The sequence below is a fragment of the Eleutherodactylus coqui genome, chromosome 6, assembly GCF_035609145.1.
Source record: "Eleutherodactylus coqui strain aEleCoq1 chromosome 6, aEleCoq1.hap1, whole genome shotgun sequence".
NCBI classification, from domain to species: domain Eukaryota; kingdom Metazoa; phylum Chordata; class Amphibia; order Anura; family Eleutherodactylidae; genus Eleutherodactylus; species Eleutherodactylus coqui.
Window position 1 is genome coordinate 54888140 of NC_089842.1, and position 23360 is coordinate 54911499.

General features: G+C 44.2%; 1 protein-coding gene across 2 annotated transcripts in view; it reads right to left on the bottom strand.

Moving 5' to 3' along the window:
* MORN1 (MORN repeat containing 1) overlaps window positions 1-23360 on the bottom strand; it is a 370129-nt gene that overhangs the window by 341627 nt on the left and 5142 nt on the right. Inside the window, exons 2-5 of one of the 2 annotated variants that reach the window (XM_066606844.1) lie at window positions 17629-17700; window positions 17319-17417; window positions 6240-6350; window positions 3664-3754 (exon numbers count right to left, since the gene is read on the bottom strand). In XM_066606844.1, the coding sequence (XP_066462941.1) occupies window positions 3664-3754; window positions 6240-6350; window positions 17319-17417; window positions 17629-17700 (373 nt within the window). The remainder of the gene's footprint in view (window positions 1-3663; window positions 3755-6239; window positions 6351-17318; window positions 17418-17628; window positions 17701-23360) is intronic. The other variant, XM_066606845.1, reaches the window with a different exon arrangement.

Here is a 23360-nt window from a genome sequence, read left to right on the forward strand (position 1 = left end):
CCATAGAGAGGAATGAGGCCGCAACGGAAAAAAAAAGAAAAAAGGATTGACATGCTGCGGCTGTCAATTCCGCAACGCAGCGTCGAATCCGCCCGGCTTAGCCACACCGTGTGGACGAGATTTTTGACAAATCTCATCCACATGACTGGCAAATCCCAGGATTAGCGGCTGCAGGCGGATTTGCCGCAGCAAAATTCCGCGGCAAATCCACCCAGTGTGAACCCAGCCTTAAAATCCACACCATCGTGCTGTGCATCCGTAGCTGATTTCAAAGTTACCATGCTTATTCGTACCTCTAAAGTCTTCATGCTCTTGGCGCTTCCTTCCCCGGGCACTCGGTGGACTCTAGTGAGCTCAGCGCCGCTGATCACTTCCACATCACCTGACCAGCATCTCTGCGCTCACTAGTTGCTACAGAGTGCCCAGTAAAGGAAGTGCCAAGAGTGCGAAGACTTCGGAGGTGACAGAGAGTGCAGTATCTTTGAAACCAGTTGCAGATGCGCATCTGATTTCGACTCAAAATCTGCATCGATGGGGTGTATTTTAATTCTGCGTCTTTTGCGAAAAATCCACAGCATTTCCACAATGCGTAAACATACCCTGAGACAGCTTTCCTAAGAGCGTGGCTACTTTTTGTGGCCCACCCTTAATTATGCCTGTACTTAGCACACAATAACACATAATAATTATTAGCACCAAAACATAGACAGAAAATTGGACAGAAAATAAAAAAAAACACTAAGAAAATAAAAAGACAACACCCAGTGCATGTATTGTAGCCAAACACAGCAAGTATGTGCCGGTCTTATGGAATCCTTTGTGATTTCTTTGGCCAGAGTCCTAGTAAAGTCATGTAGGAACCAGCCCATGTGTTCCTTCCCGCGTCTTTGAGAGCCTCGGCCCTCTCTTCAGTGGGATATCCCTTTTCTCAGATAACAATGACACTTGGGTGCCACTTGCCTCTGCTAGAACGGATCGCACCTGCTACTCGATCTGTGCCAACTCAACAGTTGAGTAGCCAGGCAAAGTAAATATGCGTACCGTGGATCCTGCCAGAGAAACAGCTAACATTACACTGGGAGCTTTAGAAACACATGTGGAATGCATGACGTCAAAACACATGTTCCTGCAGATTACAGGCCGCGCACACGGAGGGTGACGGTAGACCGCTGGCAGACACATGTAGGGTTAGATGACACAGCCCGAGCCGAGTGTTTACAGACGCAAGCCTTCACTCACAGGACACAGGTGCAAATCACTTGTATAACAGGAGTCGCCTTCTACCCTGCAGGCTTTCCCAATATTAGGTTTTCTGCAGAATAATCCAGCCATGCCTTTAAAGGAGTATTCTAGAGATGGGGCGTTTTTTTTTTCCAGTTTTCACCCATCCACTGGGTAGATGAAAACTGATAGATCAGCGGGGGCCTGACTGCTGGGACTCCCACTAATACCGAGAACAGGAGGTCTCAATTGCCCCACTTCCGGTCACTACTGGATCGCTGCTCCACATATGCCCAACTTCTCTGCATTCTACTCTCTCCTCAGTTTGTTGTACTGATCATTGTCCTGTCTGCCCTGACTCCTGGCCTCTTGGACCGTGCTGAACCTGTTCTCTGTACCCGGACCTCTGGTTTGTTCCTGGTTTTAAAGTTCCGCTCTGACTACGTCTTTGTTAACAAGCTCCTACGTCTGTATAGTGCTAGCTGCCACATAACTGGGACCACTTTTAGAGTAATGGCCTGGGGATCCTGCAGTGAAGCCCAGATCCCAACTGGTGGGGTGAAAGGGTGCAGACTGGGGTAGCTCAGTTGTCATCTCTGGATTTGGCCAACGGTCAAAGTGTGGCACAACGGGTCCACATACACTGATCCTGACACAATTCTTTTGTTCTACACAGAAACGAGCAGTGCCAGAGGTGTATAGCCACAGCCCCTTCTGAAATAAAATACACACTTGACTCAGGGACGTTGGAGATCAGAAAACATAGCTGCAAGCCTAACAATATCTTGTGTGTGTAAGTAGCCTATACAAATACTTAGGGTGCCTGTACATATTCTGGATTATCTGTGGTAATTGCATGCGGATCCCCATGAATTGCTGGGCTGCACCTGGACTTGCCACCTAAAGCAATAGCAGGCCCAGGTACAGCCTTAAAGGCTAGTGGTATGAGGTTAATGTGACATCTGCAGCTTGTGTGGGCATCCTTAGGGTGGCTTCACACGAACATATGCGCAATGGCAAATAGTCTTTTTTGCACGTGTATTGCCGTATTTTACGGTACGTTTTGCAATGTACGCTAGTGGCAGCCGCTAAAGCCCCGTTCACATGGGCATATTTGCACACACAATGTGCAGAGAATAGAACCCATTGATTTCAATGGGTTCGTTCACATGTGTGTATTTACCTACACATTTCGGTCCCGCAAAAAAAAAAAAAGAGAAAACGCAGCATGCTCTATTTTTCTGCACATTTGCGCACCAAAGGTCCCTGTGGAAATTAATGGGAGGGTGCGCAAATCCGCACGCAATCCGCAAGGAGATGCATAAATCCTCTGGAAAAAGAAAATATCCGGAACTCATTAGACAATTTAGCCTTTTCAACTGGTGCGTCTTTGTTCGCAGTGCGCAAATGAACATTCCTTGCAGATGCAAATGCATAGAAAAATACTCCAAAACGCATGCAAAAAAGCCTCGTTCAATGCGCAAAAAAGGTTGCGCTGAGGCACACGCAAATGCACACACACTTGTGTGGGGGGGCCTAACTCCCGCATTTTCCCATCAATTGCCAAGCGGCACCTGTACCTGGCAGTTGTCAGTAAAATACTAGTGCTAGCAGCTACTACTAGTGCAATAGCGCCCTTAGGCTGCGTGCAATAGCGACATCAATCTTTTACCAATCATCAATCAGGAGAACATTAAAGGGAACCTGTCACCTGCCTAAAGCAACATAAAACTAACTCCTAGTGCTGTAAGGGCAGGTGACCGGGAGCGGGTGATGTATTTTTCAGAATCACCTGCTTCCTGGTTCCCACCACTGAAGTCCATGCGCTGGCCAAAAATATGAATATTTTCATAGTCCCGTGTGCGAGCTCACCTATACAAGAATTAGATTTTTGTCCAGCATGCAAATTTTAGGCCTCCTGCACGCGGGCGGATTTACATTGCGGGATCTGGAGTGGGCGTCCGCCTCCAGATTCCGCAGCAAATACCGCCCATAGCATGCTATGGAAAAGCGAGTGGAAATAAATTGCAATTTTCTGCACAGTGGTGAAAAAAAAAAAGAAAAAATCCCAGCATTCTCTATTTTGAGCCAGATTCAATGCAGACGGCTTCCCTTGAAGTCAACAGAAGCTGTGCGACCCACAGCCCTTCCACAATCATCATTGAGGAACGGTCGCGGGATCCGCGTCATCACTTAGTGTCGGAGCAGTACAATCTGTACTGAGCATGTGCGCCGGCGCAATGTCCAACACATCCACAGCACAGATTATGAAGACTGCGGTCAGCTACCGTGGAGTCACCGGTCGGGCACAGGGTCAGATCCCGCTGCGGGATCCTGCATGTGGAATCCGACCTGGCCGTGTGCAGGCGGCCTCAGGCAGGTGACCGGTTCCATTTAAGCCATTTTCCTTTATATACAGATTACAAATAAAAGGAGACTTACTGGAATGTCATTTGTCCATCTCCATGCTTTTTGTTGCTGTAGAAAGCTCCAGAGTAGGTCTGTCCATCTTTGTCTACCAGTAAGCTGTGTCCTGTGTAAGAGGGGAGGGAAGGGATGAGATTTAGGCAATCATATAGTGCCTATTCATGCCTACAAAATGACAGCGGTGGAACCATTTTTCATCTGCCCTCTATCATGTAATCTAGCTAAATTACTCCTTCGCAGCATGTCAATAAGGGATGATTGGTATCTGGTGGATGTGGGATTATGGAATGTTCTGGGTTATCGGACTGTTTTAGAATATAACAGAACTGTAATCAACCTGCACCTCAAAATATAAAACATTTTTGAACCAAAGGACTGTCATAGTGTGTTCTCCGCTCCGTCTTCTGTGTCTAGTCTTGTGAAATTACTGGATCACCTGGCAATTTTGAGATGCGCTGGATTATTGAATGCCAGATTAAAAGAAGACAGCATTGATTTATTAATATATTTACAGTATATATATATATATATATATATATATACACACACACACATACACATATATACACACACACACACACACACACGCACAATGATCACTGCATAGGAGCAGCTGGTGTGCGACATCTTGTGATCAGTAACGTGGTACCATATACTGGGCACGTCAGGATCTACTCTCAGATAATGTGCTGACCTCTAGCAGATGACGTGCTGACAATATGCAGAACAGGGATTGGAGCTCCAGGAAAATAATTTGCATATTCCTGGTGCATTCTGGGAATAGTGAAGAGTTGCTGTGAGTGGGATGATCGCTGGGTTTAGCCGGGTCTAGCTGCACTGAATTTTTACACTTAGTAACATCCTATAGGTTAAATATAATTACAAGAATTCTTGACTATGAAAAGTTGGGAAGTGGACATCAACTGACTATGTGCAACATGTAAAAGGGGAATAGCCATATGGTGAGCGCCAACGTATGCTGTTTGTTTACAGATCTACCAGGGGAAAACCAAACTTCACCTGCCAGAAATGAAAGCCTGTGTCTCTATTGGAGGAAAAGGTGCAAAGTCTTCAGAAGAGAACAGCTACGTTGAAACCCGTTAAGGAAGAGGAGGATTTCCTTAACAGAGAATAAATGACTCTTCAGAATGTTAACGGAAAAGAAATGTTCAGCGCACCTACAGAAACCGAGGAATGAGAGCATGTGACCCAAAGAGGCAGGAGGATCCGGAGTCAGTCAGCACCCATACTGCTCAGGAACTGGTACCAGGCTCTCATGGAGGAGAACAATGAAGAGGTACAGCACGAAATTTCTTTGCACAGTCTAGTACGCACTCAGAAGCCTCTTGGATGGAGAAAAAGAAGTGTTGTTGTGAAGAAGAAAATGAGAGAAGTGGTTGTGGGAGATTCCCTACTGAGAGGAACAGAGGCAGCCATCTGCACACCTGATACAACCTGGCGGGAGGTGTGCCGTCTTCCATACTCTTCAGTTCTACAGACTACTACCCATTCCTACTAAAGTGCTGTGGAATAAGTTGGCGCTATACAAATAAAGATTATTATTAATAATACATGTAAAGACAAATGACACTGCAAAAGAGGACCTCACAACTATCTGTAGAGACTTTGATAACCTCAGTAGGAATATGAAGGAACTAGAAGCACAGGTGGTCTTCTCATCCATCCTCCCAGTGGATGGTCATGGAATAAAGAGATGGAACAGGATTCTAGAGGTGAACAACTGGCTATATCAATGGTGCAGACAAAAAGGATTTGGATTTCCTACATGATGGACTCCTTGCTAGGAATGGGTTGCACCTTACAAAGACAGGTAAGCATGTATTTGAAAGGCGCCTTGCTACACTCATGAGGAGAGCTTTGCACTAGAATATGGGAAGGGAAGTGAAAGGCCAGGCAAAAATATACAGCTAATGAATACAATTGAGAACCTCGCTAACAGTGGAAAGACAGAACAAAGACAAAAATTTCAGAAGGCAAGTAGAAGAGCAAGAGACACCGATCACAAACTAAACTGTTTCTTTGAAGATATTGATGAACTCCTTCTAAATAAGATAATTAAGTTCTCAAAAAAGTACAGCATAGTGATTGTGGGAATCTTATGTTGGGAATCTCTCTCTTCCTCAGTCAGACCTCATCTGGAATACTGTATCCAGTTCTGGGCACCCCACTTTAAAAAACACACAGACAAACTGGAGCAAGTTCAGAGAAGAGTTTCCAGGATGGCGAGCGGTCTGCAAATCATGTCGTATGAGGAATGGTTAGCGGATCCTGCACTGAGCAGGGGGTTGGATCTGATGACCCTGGAGGTCCCTTCCAACTATGATTCTCCTCTGCGCAGCAAAATGCAACATTTTGTAGTCATAGGAAAATGTGGTGACTTAAAAAACTTGTCGGCGCCTTGATGTGTGGAATTTCTGAAACAGTCGGACTTGATGTCTGTTTCTGAACTACAGTATCAAAAGTGTGTATATTATAGAAGTAAATTTAAAAAAACAAGTAGTGTTTTTCTGTTCACATTAGTATTACTATAATAATGAATATTGGATGATAAATCTTGATTCATCATTCACCTTCTCTTATTCCAAACGCAAACTCTCCTTCATATCTTCCTCCATCTTTATACTTCATTACTCCGTGTCCGTGGAGTTCTCCATCCTGAAATCCTCCGGAATACGTATTACCTGTAAATGCAAAGCGTAAATTGTTGTAAATAAACACGTTTTATTGAGTTTTATAAAGTTTTTAAAGGCTGATTTAGACACAACGATTTTCGCTCATAGCCTTGAGCGATAATCGCTGTGTCTAACTGCACTGACATTGTGCAGTTTTCGTTCTCCTCATCGTCGTCTTTCAGTGTGCTGAAAGACAACGATCAGCCTTATCAGGAATGCACAGCGGGATACAGCTGATACTATTGTCTCAGCTGTATCCCACTCCCTGAACACAGGCGAGGCATGAAGAACAGAGCGGTCCAGCTGTGTTCCGCATATCCCGCTCAGCGCACTCAGCTGTATAACAGCTGGGTGCTCTGAGCAGAGAACAGCTGGATGCAGAAGACAAGCGGTCCCGCTTGTCTCCTGCATTCCCCACTCGGAGACCTCAGCTGTATAACAGCTGGGCGCTCCGAGCAGAGAACAGCTGGATGCAGTGTCTTCTGCATCCCCTGCTCAGAGCGCAAAGTGATCGCTCAACGTTTAAGCAATCACCTTACGCTGTAAATGCGCACAATGATTATCGCTCAAAAGACATCTTTTGAGCGATAATCATTGTGTCTAAACCAGGCTTAAAACTTCCCATCTTGGCGATGGTTAAACAGCAATTGAAAAGAAAAACGCATATAAAATATAACAAATAGACAAATCAATAGAGAAAAATACACATCTGCAGAACAGGCCTTCAAACTGGCTTGATAATAGCTGAACACAAAACATATTTAACCACTTGCCCCCTAAGCCAGTTTTGGCCTATGTGACCAAGCCCTATTTTTTTTCAAACCTGACATGTTTCACTTAATGTGCTTATAACTTTGGAATGCTACTACTTATTCAAGGGATTCTGAAAATTATTTTTGTAACACATTTTACTTTATATCCATGGTAAATTTTGTTTGGTATGTTTTGCGTGTAGAAAAAAATTCAAAACTTGGAGAAAGTTTGGAAAAATTAGCATTTTTCAAAATTTGACAATTTCTGCTTGTAAGGCCTCGTTGACACGGCATTGTTGCAAGAAAATCGCAGTGATATCGCATCGCTGGCCCGTGTGATATCACTGCAACTTATGGCGGTGATACCGCAACTTTGTAACACCACATGTGAGGATTTTCAGGGGAGGCTTGAAATATAAGCCCTTGCCCAAAAATAAGCCGTAGCTGAAGAAGAAAAAACAAAACAAAACATACATACATCACCTCTCCCATGCTGTCAGCCCCGCCGCATCTTCTGCCTGGGTCCCCGGCAGTGATCATCTTCTTCTCTTCTGGCCAGGGATTCAAAAATCGCCGCCTCCTGGAAGCGCTGGCTGTGATTGGCTGACGCTTAGCTAATCACAGCCAGCACTCGATGAATGGCTGTAATTGGTTCAATGCTACAAAATCGCACAACTTTGTTGCCCGTGTGAACGAGGCCTAATACAGATAGACATACAACATAAAATTGTTAATAAATAATATTTACTACATGTCCAAGTTATGTTGTTAACATTTTTTAACTTCATGCATTATTTTCTCTGGCTGTTATAAGGCTTACTAGTAATGATGAGAAAATTATATCACCAGTGTTTCTAGTGGCGCAATGCACCACACAGCTCTGCTACATGCATGTCACACACACACAGCACTGCCACATGTACATCACTTACAGCTCTACTACATACATTCTTCGTCTCATACAACAAAGATCACTAGCAGCACAGCACTCAGGATGAAGGACCTGTGATGATGTCACTGTCATGTGATCAGGGCCAAGCATGTAACTCACTCACAAACAGACAGGTGGTTGTTAGTATTTTGATAAATACAGCATCAATTTTTCAAATTTGGAAGAACATTCTCAAAAACTCAGTTTTTTCACAGGCATTACATTCTTGGAGACCATACTGATTGTTCTTCAAGCTAAGCCTTGTAATCTCAGCGGTCATCAGTTTTTCACGCAATGACCAAGTTTGCTTGTGCAGCCTGTTTATACAGGTAGGTAAATCATTCTCTCCTAACTCATTCAGTAGTTCACATTCACTGTATCAGTGAATGAGAGCGCCCGGCATTTAACCCAAACATTTAACAACCACGATATTTGTTCTATCTCTACAGAACTTCATACCAAACTACATAATCAGTAGAATTCTAAACAAGTTTGTACACAACTATATAGTCTGTAATACCACTAAATAAAACATCACAAACAATCTCATAGTCAGTAATAACTATATAGAGGTATACGCAAGCACATTGTAAGCAAGATACCTTATACAGAACTACATAGCAAGTACACGTCTGTGTAACTACATACACAACCGGTACAACTCTATATAACTTCACAGATGTCCACATAGTCAGTGCAATTCAATATATAGTAATCTTATAGAGAACCATATAGCCAGTACAACTCTATATGATCTCATACAGAATCACCTGGCCTGCATCAGGACATAATGTATTATGAAGTCAGGAATAAGGACCAAATCAATAGGTAAACAGACAATTATAAAATACCGCCCCTGCATTTGTGTGGACCTTGTGTGGTCAGGGACAAATATTTGCCAGGATTACTCTTAAAAAATACAGTCATTGTCAAATAAAAATCCCTCCCCTAGAAGGAGTTGTAGGAATCGAATGAAACTTTCTCTGTGTGATTGTAATGTTGATGTAAGTGAGTGATTAGAACATCAGAGCCAAAGCAGAATTTATTGTGAAAAATTTCCCCTTTGTAGGGAGGCTCTAGTACCCTGTTGTACTGCCTCTAGTTTGGATACAAGATGTGATACAGGCAGGCATGGAGGCTCTAGTACCCTGTTGTATCGCCTCTAGCTTGGATACAAGATGTGATACAGGCAGGCATGGAGGCTCTAGTACCCTGTTGTATCGCCTCTAGCTTGGATACAAGATGTGATACAGACAGGCATGGAGGCTCTAGTACCCTGTTGTACTGCCTCTAGCTTGGATGCAGGATGTGATACAGCGGGCATAGGGGCTCTAGTACCCTGTTGTACCGCCTCTAGCTTGGATACAGGATGTAATACAGGCAGGCATGGAGGCTCTAGTACCCTGTTGTATCGCCTCTAGCTTGGATACAAGATGTGATACAGGCAGGCATGGAGGCTCTAGTACCCTGTTGTACTGACTCTACCTTGGATACAAGATATGATACCGCGGGCATGGAGGCTCTAGTACCCTGTTGTACCGCCTCTAGCTTGTATACAAGATGTGATATGAGCGGGCATGGAGGCTCTAGTATCCTGTTGTACCGCCTCTAGCTTGTATAAAAGATGTGATACAGGCAGGCATGGAGGCTCTAGTACCCTGTTGTACCGCCTCTAGCTTGTATACAAGATGTGATATGAGCGGGCATGGAGGCTCTAGTATCCTGTTGTACCGCCTCTAGCTTGTATAAAAGATGTGATACAGGCAGGCATGGAGGCTCGAGCACCCAGTTATATCGGCTCAAGCTTGTATAAAAGATGTGATACAAGCATGGAGGCTCTAGTACCCTGTTGTACCGCCTCTAGCTTGGATACAAAATGTGATACGGGCATGGAGGCTCTAGTACCCTGTTGTACCGCCTCTAGCTTGGATGTAAGATGTGATACAGGCAGGCATGGAGGCTCTAGTACCCTGTTGTACCAGCTATAGCTTGGATACAAGATGTCATATGAGTGGGCATGGAGGCATGTAGGTCCCATATAGTATCCTGCAGCACATCATTTGCTGTAACTGAGCCTCTAGATCATGCAAAATCGTAGGCAGTCGAAGCTGGCATCCCAGATGATTCCATAAATGTTCTATTGGCGCTAAATCTTGCGATTGGGCAGGCTACAGAAGTGTGACAATGTCGTGGAAGCATTCCTGTGACACCCTTGTGTGCAGCCAAGCATTATCCTGCTGGAGAGCAGGGAAGAAGCCCTGCTATGAGAGGAACACATATGGCTGCAGGATGTCCTGAATATATCACTGAGCTGTCATTGTCCCTCGTACGACTACTAGGTGTGACCGATTGTTGTATGTGATGGACCCCCAGGACTTTCACACCAGCAGTGTGCTGTTCCTGAAGGATTGAGGCTCTTGCCTTAAAGGTCTCCAGACACGAACACAGCCATCATCAGTGCCCAAACTAAACCTAGATTCATTGCTAAAGGCAATCCAGTTCCACTCCATAGCAGTCCAGTTTAGTTGTTCATGACACCATTAGAAACTGAGAAAACGGTGGTTGGGTGTCAAAGGCAGTACACGTAATAGGCACCATAAGACCAAATGTCCTTAAGCTAAGTGCCTATTAATGGTTCAGACAGACACAAGGGCCTTTAACAATGGTGCCACTGGTCCCTTCATGTCGACCAACTGAACAGTTAGAGCTGCTTGTGCTTGTCCGATGATCAGATAATCCTCCCTGAGGCCGGTCGCCTTGTGATTGTGCCCTCACGCATTCACTGATCCCAACAATTCTTATGTCTTGTTAGAATGGCCCAGGTGTCAGTCAATTCGTTGAAACAACCATCCAGCTTCTCACATTGTAATAATGCGCCCCTCTCAAGCTCCACACAAGCGGAAACAGAGGTCCACTACATACAAGGAGCCACTGAGAGCCTTCTTTATTGGCCAAGGGTGGAACCTCATTTAGGGCCTCAGGTGGTAAGACGGTTCATCTAATCACACCACAACTCTAATCATTTACATATCTGATTTAGATGTAACTGCATGCCAAGTTTGGCAGCAAAATGACAACTCCTTCTATGTGCTTGATCTTTTTTTTTTTACAAAGAGTGTTGATACAGTCCCGACAAATTCAGGGCTGTTGGAGAGTATGCATTACTCAATATCAGGGCAGTGGGTGTAGACCCACTGTGCCACACACTAATCTGGCTTATGGCTAATCCTGGGAACAGCATCTAAGGTCCTCTGGCATTCACCCTTTAATACCACCAATAGGGATATTCTCTTCCCTGCAGGGACCCCAGACCATTACATCAGAAGTAGTTTTGGTAGTGTGGCGGGGTGGTGCCAAGAAAGACAAGCGAGCCTGCAGGTCTTCTCCAGTGACAGGAGGAATGAGAGGCCAGAATGTGACACATGGAGGAGGCAGAACATGGGGACTGTTGGGCACAGGACGGAGCAAGCCAAGAAGACAAGAGTTCCACCAGCAGGGCACAGCAACAGGTAGCAACTAAGTGGGCATCCTTACTGTGAGGGGGGTAATTAAAGAGGTTGTCCAGGACTTTCTCAGGATAGGTCATCAATAGTTGATCGGTGTGAGTCTATAGCTCGGGATCCCCACTGATTAGCTGATTTGTACTGTAGTGGCCCGGTTTAGTACTGCAGGCACAGTTCCCATAGAATTCAATGGAAGCTGTGCCTATAGTACCAACCCGGGCCACTGCAATGTTGACAGGAGCACAATGTTTGTGGCAGTAATGTAAAAAATCTGCTGCCCATGGGTTGTTCCTCTTTGCTCTTTTTGAAAGTTTGCCAAAAGGTACCTTTACATGGGACAACTGTTGGGTGCATAAACACCAAATAGCCGTCCCACAGACTATCACTCCTGTGCTTTTACATAGGAACAGTAGTTGTTCTGAGAATGGAGGTGGAGCGGTCAGAGATCTCTTTCAGCCTCCATTTACTGCAAACAGGCAGCCATTCATAGATGAATGGCTGCCTGTTTACACGGGCCGATAGTCGCTAGTTTTTTAGCAGAGCTAAAACTGACTCCAACAAGTTAACCACTTGTTGCTTAGTGCCCTGTCGGTGGCAGAGTGTACACGGGGCGACTATTGCCCGAATTCGCTGTTTCCAGAAATTATTCAGGCTACAATCACCCCATGTCAAGTTACCTTTAGTATGTGCATCTGAGATAATAATCTTATATATATATATATATATATATATATATATATATATATAGCGCCCACATATTCCGCAGCACTTACAAGACGGGGAATAAAAACAAGATCACGGTTACATGTAGTAATCAGTTGATGGAAACAGTAGGGGTGCGGGTCCTGCTCGAATGAGCCTACATACTACTGATAATGGGGTGATACAGAAGGTAAAGGGGCTGGAGATGTGCATGGTATGGCGGAGATAAAGAAATCAGACAGCGAGCCAGTTTGGGGGCAGAAACTGATGTGAATGGGGACAATCTCTGGACAGCGGTGCAGAATATGTAGATGATATATAACGAACAGGTAATAAATAAGTATCTGTAAAACTAGACAGCAGTAATGGGCTTTAGCTTAACTGAATGTTGGAAAAGGACCAATCGGAATATTCTTAACTGAGACATCATCAATATTCATGCGTCTGATCTACTGAATTATGAGTGACATTGATTTACAGATTCAGTTCATAAGAATCAATGTTCCAAATGTTTCCTGTTATCCCGTCTTTGTTATTTAAACATGTTAATTGGAGAATCGGGGGGGGGGGGGGAATCACTAAAAAGACAAAACCAGGTTATGTTTGGTTTTGTCATTTCGCTCTAAAAATCTTCTATGCCATCTGTCTGAAATATGTAGGATCAGTCTATATGCAATGTATGCAAAGTAATTTGTAAGAGGTAGATTCAGTAACAGGGCCAAAGAGTTAAGCCCTGCAGTACCAGTAGTGCTCACTAGTGGGAAATAAAACCTGGAAACTATAACAGCGTATATATGCCTCTTGACAGGTGCTGATTCTTCTTGTGGAGATCCAACTGGTGCGGGAAATCCTGCAGGCAATGCACCTTGGGAAAAGTAAGCAAAATGAAAAAAAAAAATAGTCTCTCTAATGCCATCTGTAAGCAGCTGCCCTATACGCCATTATCTACCCATTATGGAGCTTATAGACACCCAGCCAACCAGAACCATACTTTTTATTGATGAGGAGCAAAAACAAAGGAACAACATGGTCTACAAATTGGTAGTCTCTGGGTAGACTGTTATTCCCAGTCATGTCTCAAGGCTCTATGAATTGGATAATGACTTACAGGGTAGCTACCCATAGATGGGACTAAATAAACAGGCTTATTTCTTCTCGGGGAGAGCTATCCAGCATATATATTATGGCACCCCCATTATCAGGATTGGTGAGGGAGTCGAGCTGTCACATCCTCACCATTATTAGTCTTCACAGGTATTAGCCTTTGCCAAAAAAAAAAAAAGAGAGTTAATTCATTATTGAAGCCAATGATTGTATTCTATTTACCTATTTTCAGCAATATTTTTTTTAATTTTATACATGTTTTTAAACAATTACTGGGGTTGCCTAGATGCACCTGCCACATTCCTAACAACCCGGCTAGCTAGGCGCCCACCGCCTGGGCATAGGAGCGTGCGTCCGGAGCCGGCGGCCAGGGGAAGTCGCCAAGACCTGGGTTCCCCTGCGCCGCACCCCCACAGTCTGAGTGACAGGACCAGCGGTGCGCGCACAGAGACCCCGAGCGCTGCCAGTCCTGACATTCAAAGAGAGAACCTGGAAACTGCAAGACGGTAAGTCTTACTTCTATTGTGCGTAAAATGTTTGAAGCATTTCTAAAAGATGCTATCCTGGAATACTTCAAGGATAATGGCTGTGTAACTCCGTATTAGAACGGGTTTAAGAAAGATCACTCCTGTCAAACCCACCTGATCAGCTTCTACGAGGAGATAAGTTCTAGACTGGATCGGGGAGAATCATTGGATCTTTTGTATCTGGACTTTTCCAAAGCGTTTGATACTGTGCTGCATAAAAGGCTGGTATATAAAATGAGAATGCTTGGTCTGGGCGAGAATGTGTACAAGTGGGTAAGTAAGTGACTTGGTGATGGAAAGCAGAGGGGGGTTATAAATTGTACATACTCTGATTGGGTCACTGTTACTAGTGGGGTACCACAGGGGGCAGTATTGGGCCCTATTATTTGTAATATATTTATGAACAACCTTATAATAGGATTGTGTCGTAAAACATCAATATTTCAGATGGGACAGCTTCCACCCTAAGCACATCAAAAAATCCATCGTCTATAGCCAGGCCATCAGATACAACCGGATCTGCTCCAACCCAACAGAGAGGAACATTAACACAATCTCAAAAATACTTTTTTAAATCAGGGCTACCATCCCACCTCAATTGATGACCAAATCACCAGAGCCAGCAGTATACCGAGGAATCGACTACTCCAATACACAGAGAAAGAAAAAAAATGGACCTGTGTCTCTAGTAGTGACCTACAATTCACAGCTAGAGGTACTAAGGAAGACTGCAAAGAGGGTCCATCATATCCTACACAAGGATGACCATCTGAGAACCATATTCCTGGACCCTCTCCTTCTGTGTTACAGGCAACCTCCAAATTTGAGGAACTGCATAATCAGGAGGGCATTGCCCTCTAACACACAAAAAGAAACTTATCCCTGTAAGGTAAGGAGCTGCAAGACCTGCTCACCTGTACGGACTGCGGACAGGATATGGATCCCAAACACACAGCAGGACTATAAGATCCCTGGGATGTCCAACGTTGTGTATCTGATCCTGTGCAGTAAATGTCCTGTTGGGGCCTTTATGTTGGAGAAACAGGACAGAAACCTAACCCTTTCCAATCCACTGTCTGACGTCTAAAGAGATTCTGATTGAAGGCTCTGCAGCTCTGATGTCGGAAGACGTCCGGCCGGGTATTCTTACTGTAGATTACTGGCTGCTCTGTTGTTGGGGGCCTCTCCAGCATGTCACATACCACAGTACTGGCTCTAGCCAACAGATGGCGCCATTGTATAATGGCAGAAAGAGAAAGGCCACTAGGAAACCCTGAATCCAAAATTGGATTGCAAAGGGTTAAAGCAAGGATGAGGTCTCATCACCACACAATTAAACAGAAAAAGACAGAATTGCCTGTGGCCGAGTACTTTTCTAGTTATGGACACAACTTGGAAGACATAAAAGTTATATTGAAAGGCAATTTCAAATCACAGCGGCACAGAAGAATTTGGGAATACAAATTTATGACAACTTTTGACACTTTCAACATAGGGTGAAATTCTTTAAAAGGATTCATGTGCGACTGGGAAGTATGAAACATCTATAACACAGATAACACTACTGGCCTGATGACCCCCTAACACTTATTCAGGGACCATAAAACCTTCACATCTATGTTTGTATTTCTGTTGTGGTATTCTTTTAAGTGCAAATTAATCCCACCATGTCTGTGCCTTGTCATAAGAATGTATATATATATATACACATACACACACACACATGCCTCTTCAGATCCATTTTATTATTGCTTTGATGAAGGACCCTGCGAGGTCCGAAAGCTCGCTATAACATCATGTATTTTTGTTAGCCATTAAAAGGTATCATATCTAGTGATGAGTGAGTATACTTACTAAGGGCAATTGCTCGAGCGAGCATTGCCCTTAGCGAGTACCTGCCCGCTCGAGACAAAAGGTTCGGGTGCTGGCGGCGGGCAGAGAGCTGTGGGAGAGAGCGAGAAGATCTCTCTCTCCCTCTCTCCCCCCCCCCGCCCCCCCCTGCTGACTGCCGCTACTCACCGCTCCCCCGCGCCGGCACCCGAACCTATTGTCTCGAGCGGGCAGGTACTCGCTAAGGGCAATGCTCGCTCAAGCAATTGCCCTTAGCGAGTATGCTCGCTCATCTCTAATCAAATCTACAAGATTAGTTGGTTTCTCTTGCTGAGAACAATCACACTTTGCTCTATTAGGTAACACAGTACCAAACCTTTTTTCTTCATTTTATGTAAAGAAATTAACACAAGACATGATGCAAGGCAGTTGCAAATGAGTCTAGATAAGATGGGGCTTGGTCAGAAAAGTGGGAAACCACTGGGGAACACTGACATGGGAAAGGACTTGGGGATTTTAGTTAACTGGAAGCTTAACTGGAGAAACCAGTGTCAGGCAGCTGCTGCCAAGGCAAATAGAAGCATGGGGTGCATCAAAAGAGGTCTATGGGCACATGATGAGAACATGGTTCTTCCTCTTGACAAATCACTGGTCAGACCACACATGGAATATTGTGTACAGTTTTTGGCACCGGTAATCAAGAAGGACAATTAGATTGCAAAAGCACAAGGGCTAATTAATTAGATTGCAAAGGAATATGGGATTCAGCCATGAACCATGAGCTAAAGTTCCCCGGGCATGGGGGCGCCCAACTAAACTTTTTAACCAGGGCACCATGAACCTTTACCTAGAGCATAGTTGCAACTGAACCCTCTACTGCATTGGCCCTTTCTCTGAATAGCCTGGCCAAAGCAGAGTGACTTGTTGCTGCCCTCCTTGGCACCCTTCCATTGCCAAAGATGCCCGGATGATAACTTTAAAATTCAGGACAAATGTTCATGTCCAACAATAGAAAAAGTTGTATTTTTTCTTTTAGCATCAAAGAAAGTTAACAGCCTGCATTTCACCGCATCCCCGCCATGCTTGTCATCCTGCTTCTGCCAGCTTGTCAATATGATATATTCAATGCAATCTATAGAACAACCCCCCCCAGGACGGCTGTCACATGCAATAAGCTGATCCCTCCATGATGCCCTCTGGTCTACCAGTTACATGGCACTGATAAGGAACAGCTTGCACACGGAGGTATTTCTCCTTATTCGATAATCTGCAGCCGCTCTTGCCAATATGATAGAAAACTTTTGTTTCAGTGTAAACGAAAAACACTTGCATCAGTATTAGGAATTAAGCTCTGCAAAAACCACCTTCTAAATTAAGCCATATGTTCCTGAACGCTGGCCCCTGCTGCATCTGCAAACCATGAGAGCCTTGCTCTCCATAGTACTTCATAAATTATGCCACATACCAAAATTCAGCACCAGGCAGAGTTTCAAGGGCTTCAGATATTAAACGCATGAAAATTCATGTTTTGTAATGGAAACTCTGAGCGATTCCTCCCATTGATAGAAGGCTGTCGAGCCTTTGATGACAGACGGTTTTGTTTTCTCTTCAGTGAGACATGAACTAACCCATTGCTGCCCAGTAACGCTGTCCGCTGCCAGTGATCTCCCCGCGGACAAACTGCCCTTCGTAGTAACTTCCATCTCTAAATAACAGCTTCCCGTGACCTGCAATAAAAGAAAGAAGTGTGAGTCATTACTGCCCCTAGTGGTAGAAACTTAAGATACAAACTACTGATTTCACTATTCTAGCTTTTTCACCTGTGAAAGACACGTGCGCCAAAGAAATACAATAAAGATCAGGATTTGAAATGCCAGTCTGAATACATGTTCTGTATAGTGAAAGTTTTGAGAGATTGGAGAGAAATCTATACTTTACCGTGTTTTTTACCGTCTTCCCATTCACCCTCATAGCGGAAGAATGAATTGGCATAAACATAAATTCCGTAACCTGAAAATAAACATAGAGAATGACCGTGTTATATCCAATAACGTACCTGGAGCATCACTGGACAACTCATGTGACCAATGCCCTGCTAGGGCTCGTTCACATGAGCGTATTTGCGCCTTCGGATTACACGCGCAATTTTAGTGTGCCTAATACACCGTGAATTGATTTCAATGGGTTTGTTCACATGAGCGTATTTTTTCACAAGATGCATGATCATGTGAAAAGGTACGGGGCATGTCCTTTCTGGGTGCGTATTAAGCACCGTAGAAGCCCATTGGAATCAATGGGCGTGCATAAATACTCAGGAAACCTGCGTATTCGCTGTGTTTTTACGCACAAAATTAATGCAAATTTTGCGTGTTTCTTTTTGCACATGCAAATATGCAGTATATTTGCGCACACAAAATCATGCCAGAGCGGGCGAAGTACGGACGCAGTGTATTGACACGGCCAATATTTGCTTACAACCGTGTGAATGAGCCTTTACTCTGTACACAAGTTTCTCTCTTCTCCTTTTCACCTGCATGTAGCTAGGATTTCTCCAGTGCTGCACCTATTTTCTGGAATGCTCTTCCCTATAATGTCACCCATTTGAGCCTGTAATTTCACTTATAAAACCACATTTTTGTACTTTTCTAACAACATAATACTTTGTCCCCCACTGCTGTGTTGGTTTTTATGCATGTTCTGATTGCGTCTTTTTGCCCTGCTGCAAATGGGAACCAATACCAACTATTAGACCCACATCAAAGACCTCTCATCCAGCCATGCCAGCAACCTACTGCACAAACCCCCAAACAGTCCATCTGTAAATCGTTATCTTTTCCTTTTGGAGAACATTCTGGCTTTAGCTTGTAGTCCCAGTCATTATTAGAAGGCTTGTTAAAAGTCTGACATTGACCTGCAGGGATACTGCCTTCCAATAGGGGCACTGTAGAGACATTGTTCCATCTTCCGATTTGCATGAATTTCCCAGAGGATCATGGATGGTCTTATAAGTCTCCTCACATCTTCTAGCTGCTCTCCCTAAGGGGAAACCATACCTTTCTTTTGACTAGTTGTACATGACTTCCTGTATCAATGACCCTGCTGTGTATACATTAATGGGTCAATGCTTATAGCAAAGTCAAATGCACAGACTCAGTACAATGGCAGGCAGAGTTCTATGCCCACGTATTACAGTCCCCAAGGCACTTTGTCTACTACCAACCTTCTTGCACCACCATATTAACGAATAGAAGCAATGTTTCAAGAGGAGAACACCTCGGTAGTACAGCATGTGTTGGAGGATACCACAATTAAACCTCAGTGGGTCGGGGAAGCACACTGTGCTTCATTAATTTAAAAGCTTTCCGAGTGCTTGAACTCATGGTACAATTCTCTGATTGGCCAGTGCTGATCACATGAGCAGCTCTGGCCAATCAGAAAGCAGGTATTATGAATTAGTAGCCTAACACTCCTGCTGCAATGTAGGAATTAGGTACTCGTTGGTCATCTAAGATGGCCAAAAACTGGACCCGAAAATGGTGAATTGGAAGGATAGCAGTGAAGAACAGAATTGAATCTTGTCCTGAACTGGGTAGGGAAGGGAGGGGGGGGGGGTGCTTTAAGATGAAATAACTTGTTGCAGCAAGTTATCACAGTTGGGTTAAACTTTACTACATCTGTATACTGGATCTCTAGAACGCCCATGGTAATAGTGGTAGCTACTAGGAAGGATTTCCATACTCCGTAAGTAAGCTTAAAGAGCGCCTTACATCCAGGGACATCCCATACATGCCGCAGTTAACAAAACATGACATCACCGGTATTCATTTCTTGCAGGATGGCCCCTCGGTGGGACTTCATATCATATAACTAACCTAGGTTACCTAATTTTAGTGTATGTAAATATTGAAATGACCGCATCGCAGTCTATTATGGAAGTATGGTTACTTCGGTATTATGACATTCATTGTTATCACGCTGCCAAGAATCTGTGAAGTGGCAGCTTGCAGCAGACTTCCCATAAATGACATTAGTTCCATATTAAGCAGTGGGTAGTTTTTCAAACCAAATGTCAATTTCGCCGCCTGCCAAGACAAAGACGGACTGTTTACATCACGCTGTCTTAAAAGGTTATTTTTTGTTTTAAGTCACTGTATCAGATGGCGATGTATTAAAATCTCGCATGAAGTCAGCCTCTGTAAGCAGGTACACGGCAAGCGGAATGCGCAGGACTCTGCGGAGTCTGAAGGACGATGTGCTCTCTGAGTCATCACTATTTCTCTTGGATGGAGCTGAAACGCTGCAACAGCTGCTGAAGAAAGTTTAGTTTGGCCCAATCCTCGTCATGTTATAATCATTATTCCTCCATAAGGCACTCGGGGTAGATGGCTGAGCGCTGCAGTCACCGTGCCGTTCTCATACAACAAAGCATAGACAGAAATGGCGCACTGCGCAATGATGTTAGGCTGCTACTTATACTTATTATATTCGCAATACATCATTTAGAAATGCAATATCACATTTTTTTTCTAATTGTGTCACTAACCCCTTCAGGACCAGAGATTTTTCATTTTTATATTTTTAAACGTGTAAAAGAAAAAAAAGATTAATAAAGTTTTTTTTTAACAGTAAAAAGAAAAAAATAAATGTTAAAAGCTAAAAAAAAAAAAAAATGCCATCACCATCAATTGGAAACATAAGTCTTTTTGATTACTTTTTATTCAAATATCTTGGAAGCCAGAATACCCCGAACCACACACCCCCCACCCCCACCCCACCCAAAAAAAAAAAAAAATCATTTCTGCCATTTGGTCTTTTTTTTTAAATAGCCTTCATCGCGTAGGATAATATTGTGATATTTTAATAGTTTGGAGTTTTATGTACATGGTGATGGCAAAGGTGTTTTTTTAGCTTTTAACATTTATTTTTTTCTTTTTACTGTTAAAAAACTTTATTAAACCTTTTTTTTTTTTACACTTTTATTTAGTCCCCCCAGGGGACTTGAACTTGTGACTATTTGATCACTTGTACTATACTGCAATACTTCACAGAAACTAACGCACTGATCATGGTAGTTACCTGCGTCAAAAACAGCTGACAGCCTCTGGACTGAACTTGGCACCTGAGCCCGCTCCAACAACCCCACAGTGTAAATTTATATGATGCCATTGTGGAGTGGTTGATCACCAGCAGCGATACTGTGGGGTAATGTAACCTGCACTGTCTATAGGCTACTATACAATCAATGTCCACTTTATGGAGACATCTGCAAGGGTGTAGCTAAAGGCTCATGGGTCCTGGTGCAAAAGTTCAACAAGAGTCGTCCCCCACCGTTTCTGTAGGCCACAGGCCGACTCATCCACAACTTTCAGCTGCATCGCTGAGCCTCTTAAGTGACCTGTCCATATGGTGCTTTATAGCCTTGGCTCTGGATTTTGCCTTTGTCTTGCTCCATTGGATTTATCTCATACTTGTAGTTCAGCTCCCCAGTTTTTAATCCTTTCCAATCCATTGTCTGACATCTTCCTACATTCTGTTCGAAGCTTGTACAGCTCCAATGTCAGAAGACGTCCGACAGGGTATTCTTACCGTCTATTGCCAGCCACTCCGCTGTCTGAGCCTCTCTAGCACACACACTGGCTTTAGCCAGCAGATGGCACTGTTGTATAACAGCAAAATGAGAAAGCCTTTTAGGAAACACTGAATCCAAAATTGGATTGGAAAGGATTAATTTGTCTTCCGATTAAGTCTTCATCTGATCTGCTGGCTTTTTATATGCTGACTGCTCCATCAATGATGTCAAAATTTGTTTAAGTGAATGAATTTGAGCGATAATTCTTCAATGCGAAACACCAAAAATCGCTCACTATCCGCTTGCGGTTGTTTATTGCTGACTTTCATTCAGCGAAAAAAACCAATCGCTGGGTCGTTGGCTTCTTATTAAGCATAAACGCTCCCTGATCAGAACTTCACGTAGAAGGCGAAGCGCTGAGCGAGAAGTCAGCGGCTCTGCACGAGCACCAATGACCTTAGCGGTGACGTCAGTGTTTGTGGAGTAATTTACCCGACTGTTGGCCCGTGTAAAAACACTATTAGCCTCTACACTAGATACATCATCAATCGATGACTACTCTAAGAATGACGACCCGGGAATCCGACAAGTAAAGTCTATAACCCCTTGAGCCCGATATGGATGAAGAATGAGGAATTGTACTTAGACTCTGCACCTCAGTTTAGCCTGCACCAAAATGATTACTTCTCCATTAGTACCAACAGCTAATGCCCAATTAGACTGGACGAATATCTATTTGGGAGCTGATGATGATTGTGTTTGAGTATACAGGCCTCGTGATGAGCGCTTTAACTCTGCCTTTGCTGTGGAGTGAGACAGTGCCCCATCTGCTCCTGTGATGGTCTGGGGGGAAGGGGGGGGGGGCGTCGCATACAACAGTCAGTCACCCCCAGTAATCATACAAGGAAAACCAACAGCTCAGCAGTACGTGCCGGAAATCCTGCGGCCACTTGTGTAGCCTCTCATGGCGGCTTCCAACAGGCAGGGGTGTCCCAGGAACTCCTCCGCAGGGCTGCCACACTTCCTTGGCCAATTATGCATTTTTGGAACCCACTGGGATGTAAGCTTTAGCAGCCCAGAAGTATGCAGGATCTAGAGGCCCGGTTTCAACATCTGTGGCAAATGTGCAGCAGGATAACATATGGAGCCCATATGCCTCCGTGCCCAAATGTATCTCATCATATATCCAGGCTAGAGGCAGCCCAACAGGGTACTAGAGTCTCCATGCCCGACAGTATAATCATATATCCAGGCTAGAGGCAGCCCAACAGGGTGCTAGAGTCTCCATGCCAGACTGTATCATCATATATCCAAGCTAGAGGCGGCCCAACAGGGTACTAGAGTCTCCATGCCTGACAGTATAATCATATATCCAGGCTAGAGGCAGCCCAACAGGGTACTAGAGTCTCCATGCCTGACAGTATAATCATATATCGAGGCTAGAGGCAGCCCAACAGGGTACTATAGTCTCCATGTCTGACTGTATCATGATATATCGTGACTAGAGGCGGCCCAACAGGGTTCTAGAGCTTCTATGCCTGACTGTATCTCATCATATATCCAGGCTAGAGGCGGCCCAACAGGGTACTAGAGCCTCCATGACCGACTGTATCTCATCCTATATCCAGACTAGAGGCAGCCCAACAAGGTACTAGAGCCTCCATGACCGACTGTATCTCATCCTATATCCAGGCTAGAGGCAGCCCAACAGGGTACTAGATCCTCCATGTCCGACTGTATCTCATCATATATCCAAGCTAGAGGCGGCCCAACAGGGTACTAGAGTCTCCATGCCTGACAGTATAATCATATATCGAGGCTAGAGGCAGCCCAACAGGGTACTATAGTCTCCATGTCTGACTGTATCATAATATATCGTGACTAGAGGCGGCCCAACAGGGTTCTAGAGCTTCTATGCCTGACTGTATCTCATCATATATCCAGGCTAGAGGCGGCCCAACAGGGTACTAGAGCCTCCATGACCGACTGTATCTCATCCTATATCCAGACTAGAGGCAGCCCAACAAGGTACTAGAGCCTCCATGACCGACTGTATCTCATCCTATATCCAGGCTAGAGGCAGCCCAACAGGGTACTAGAT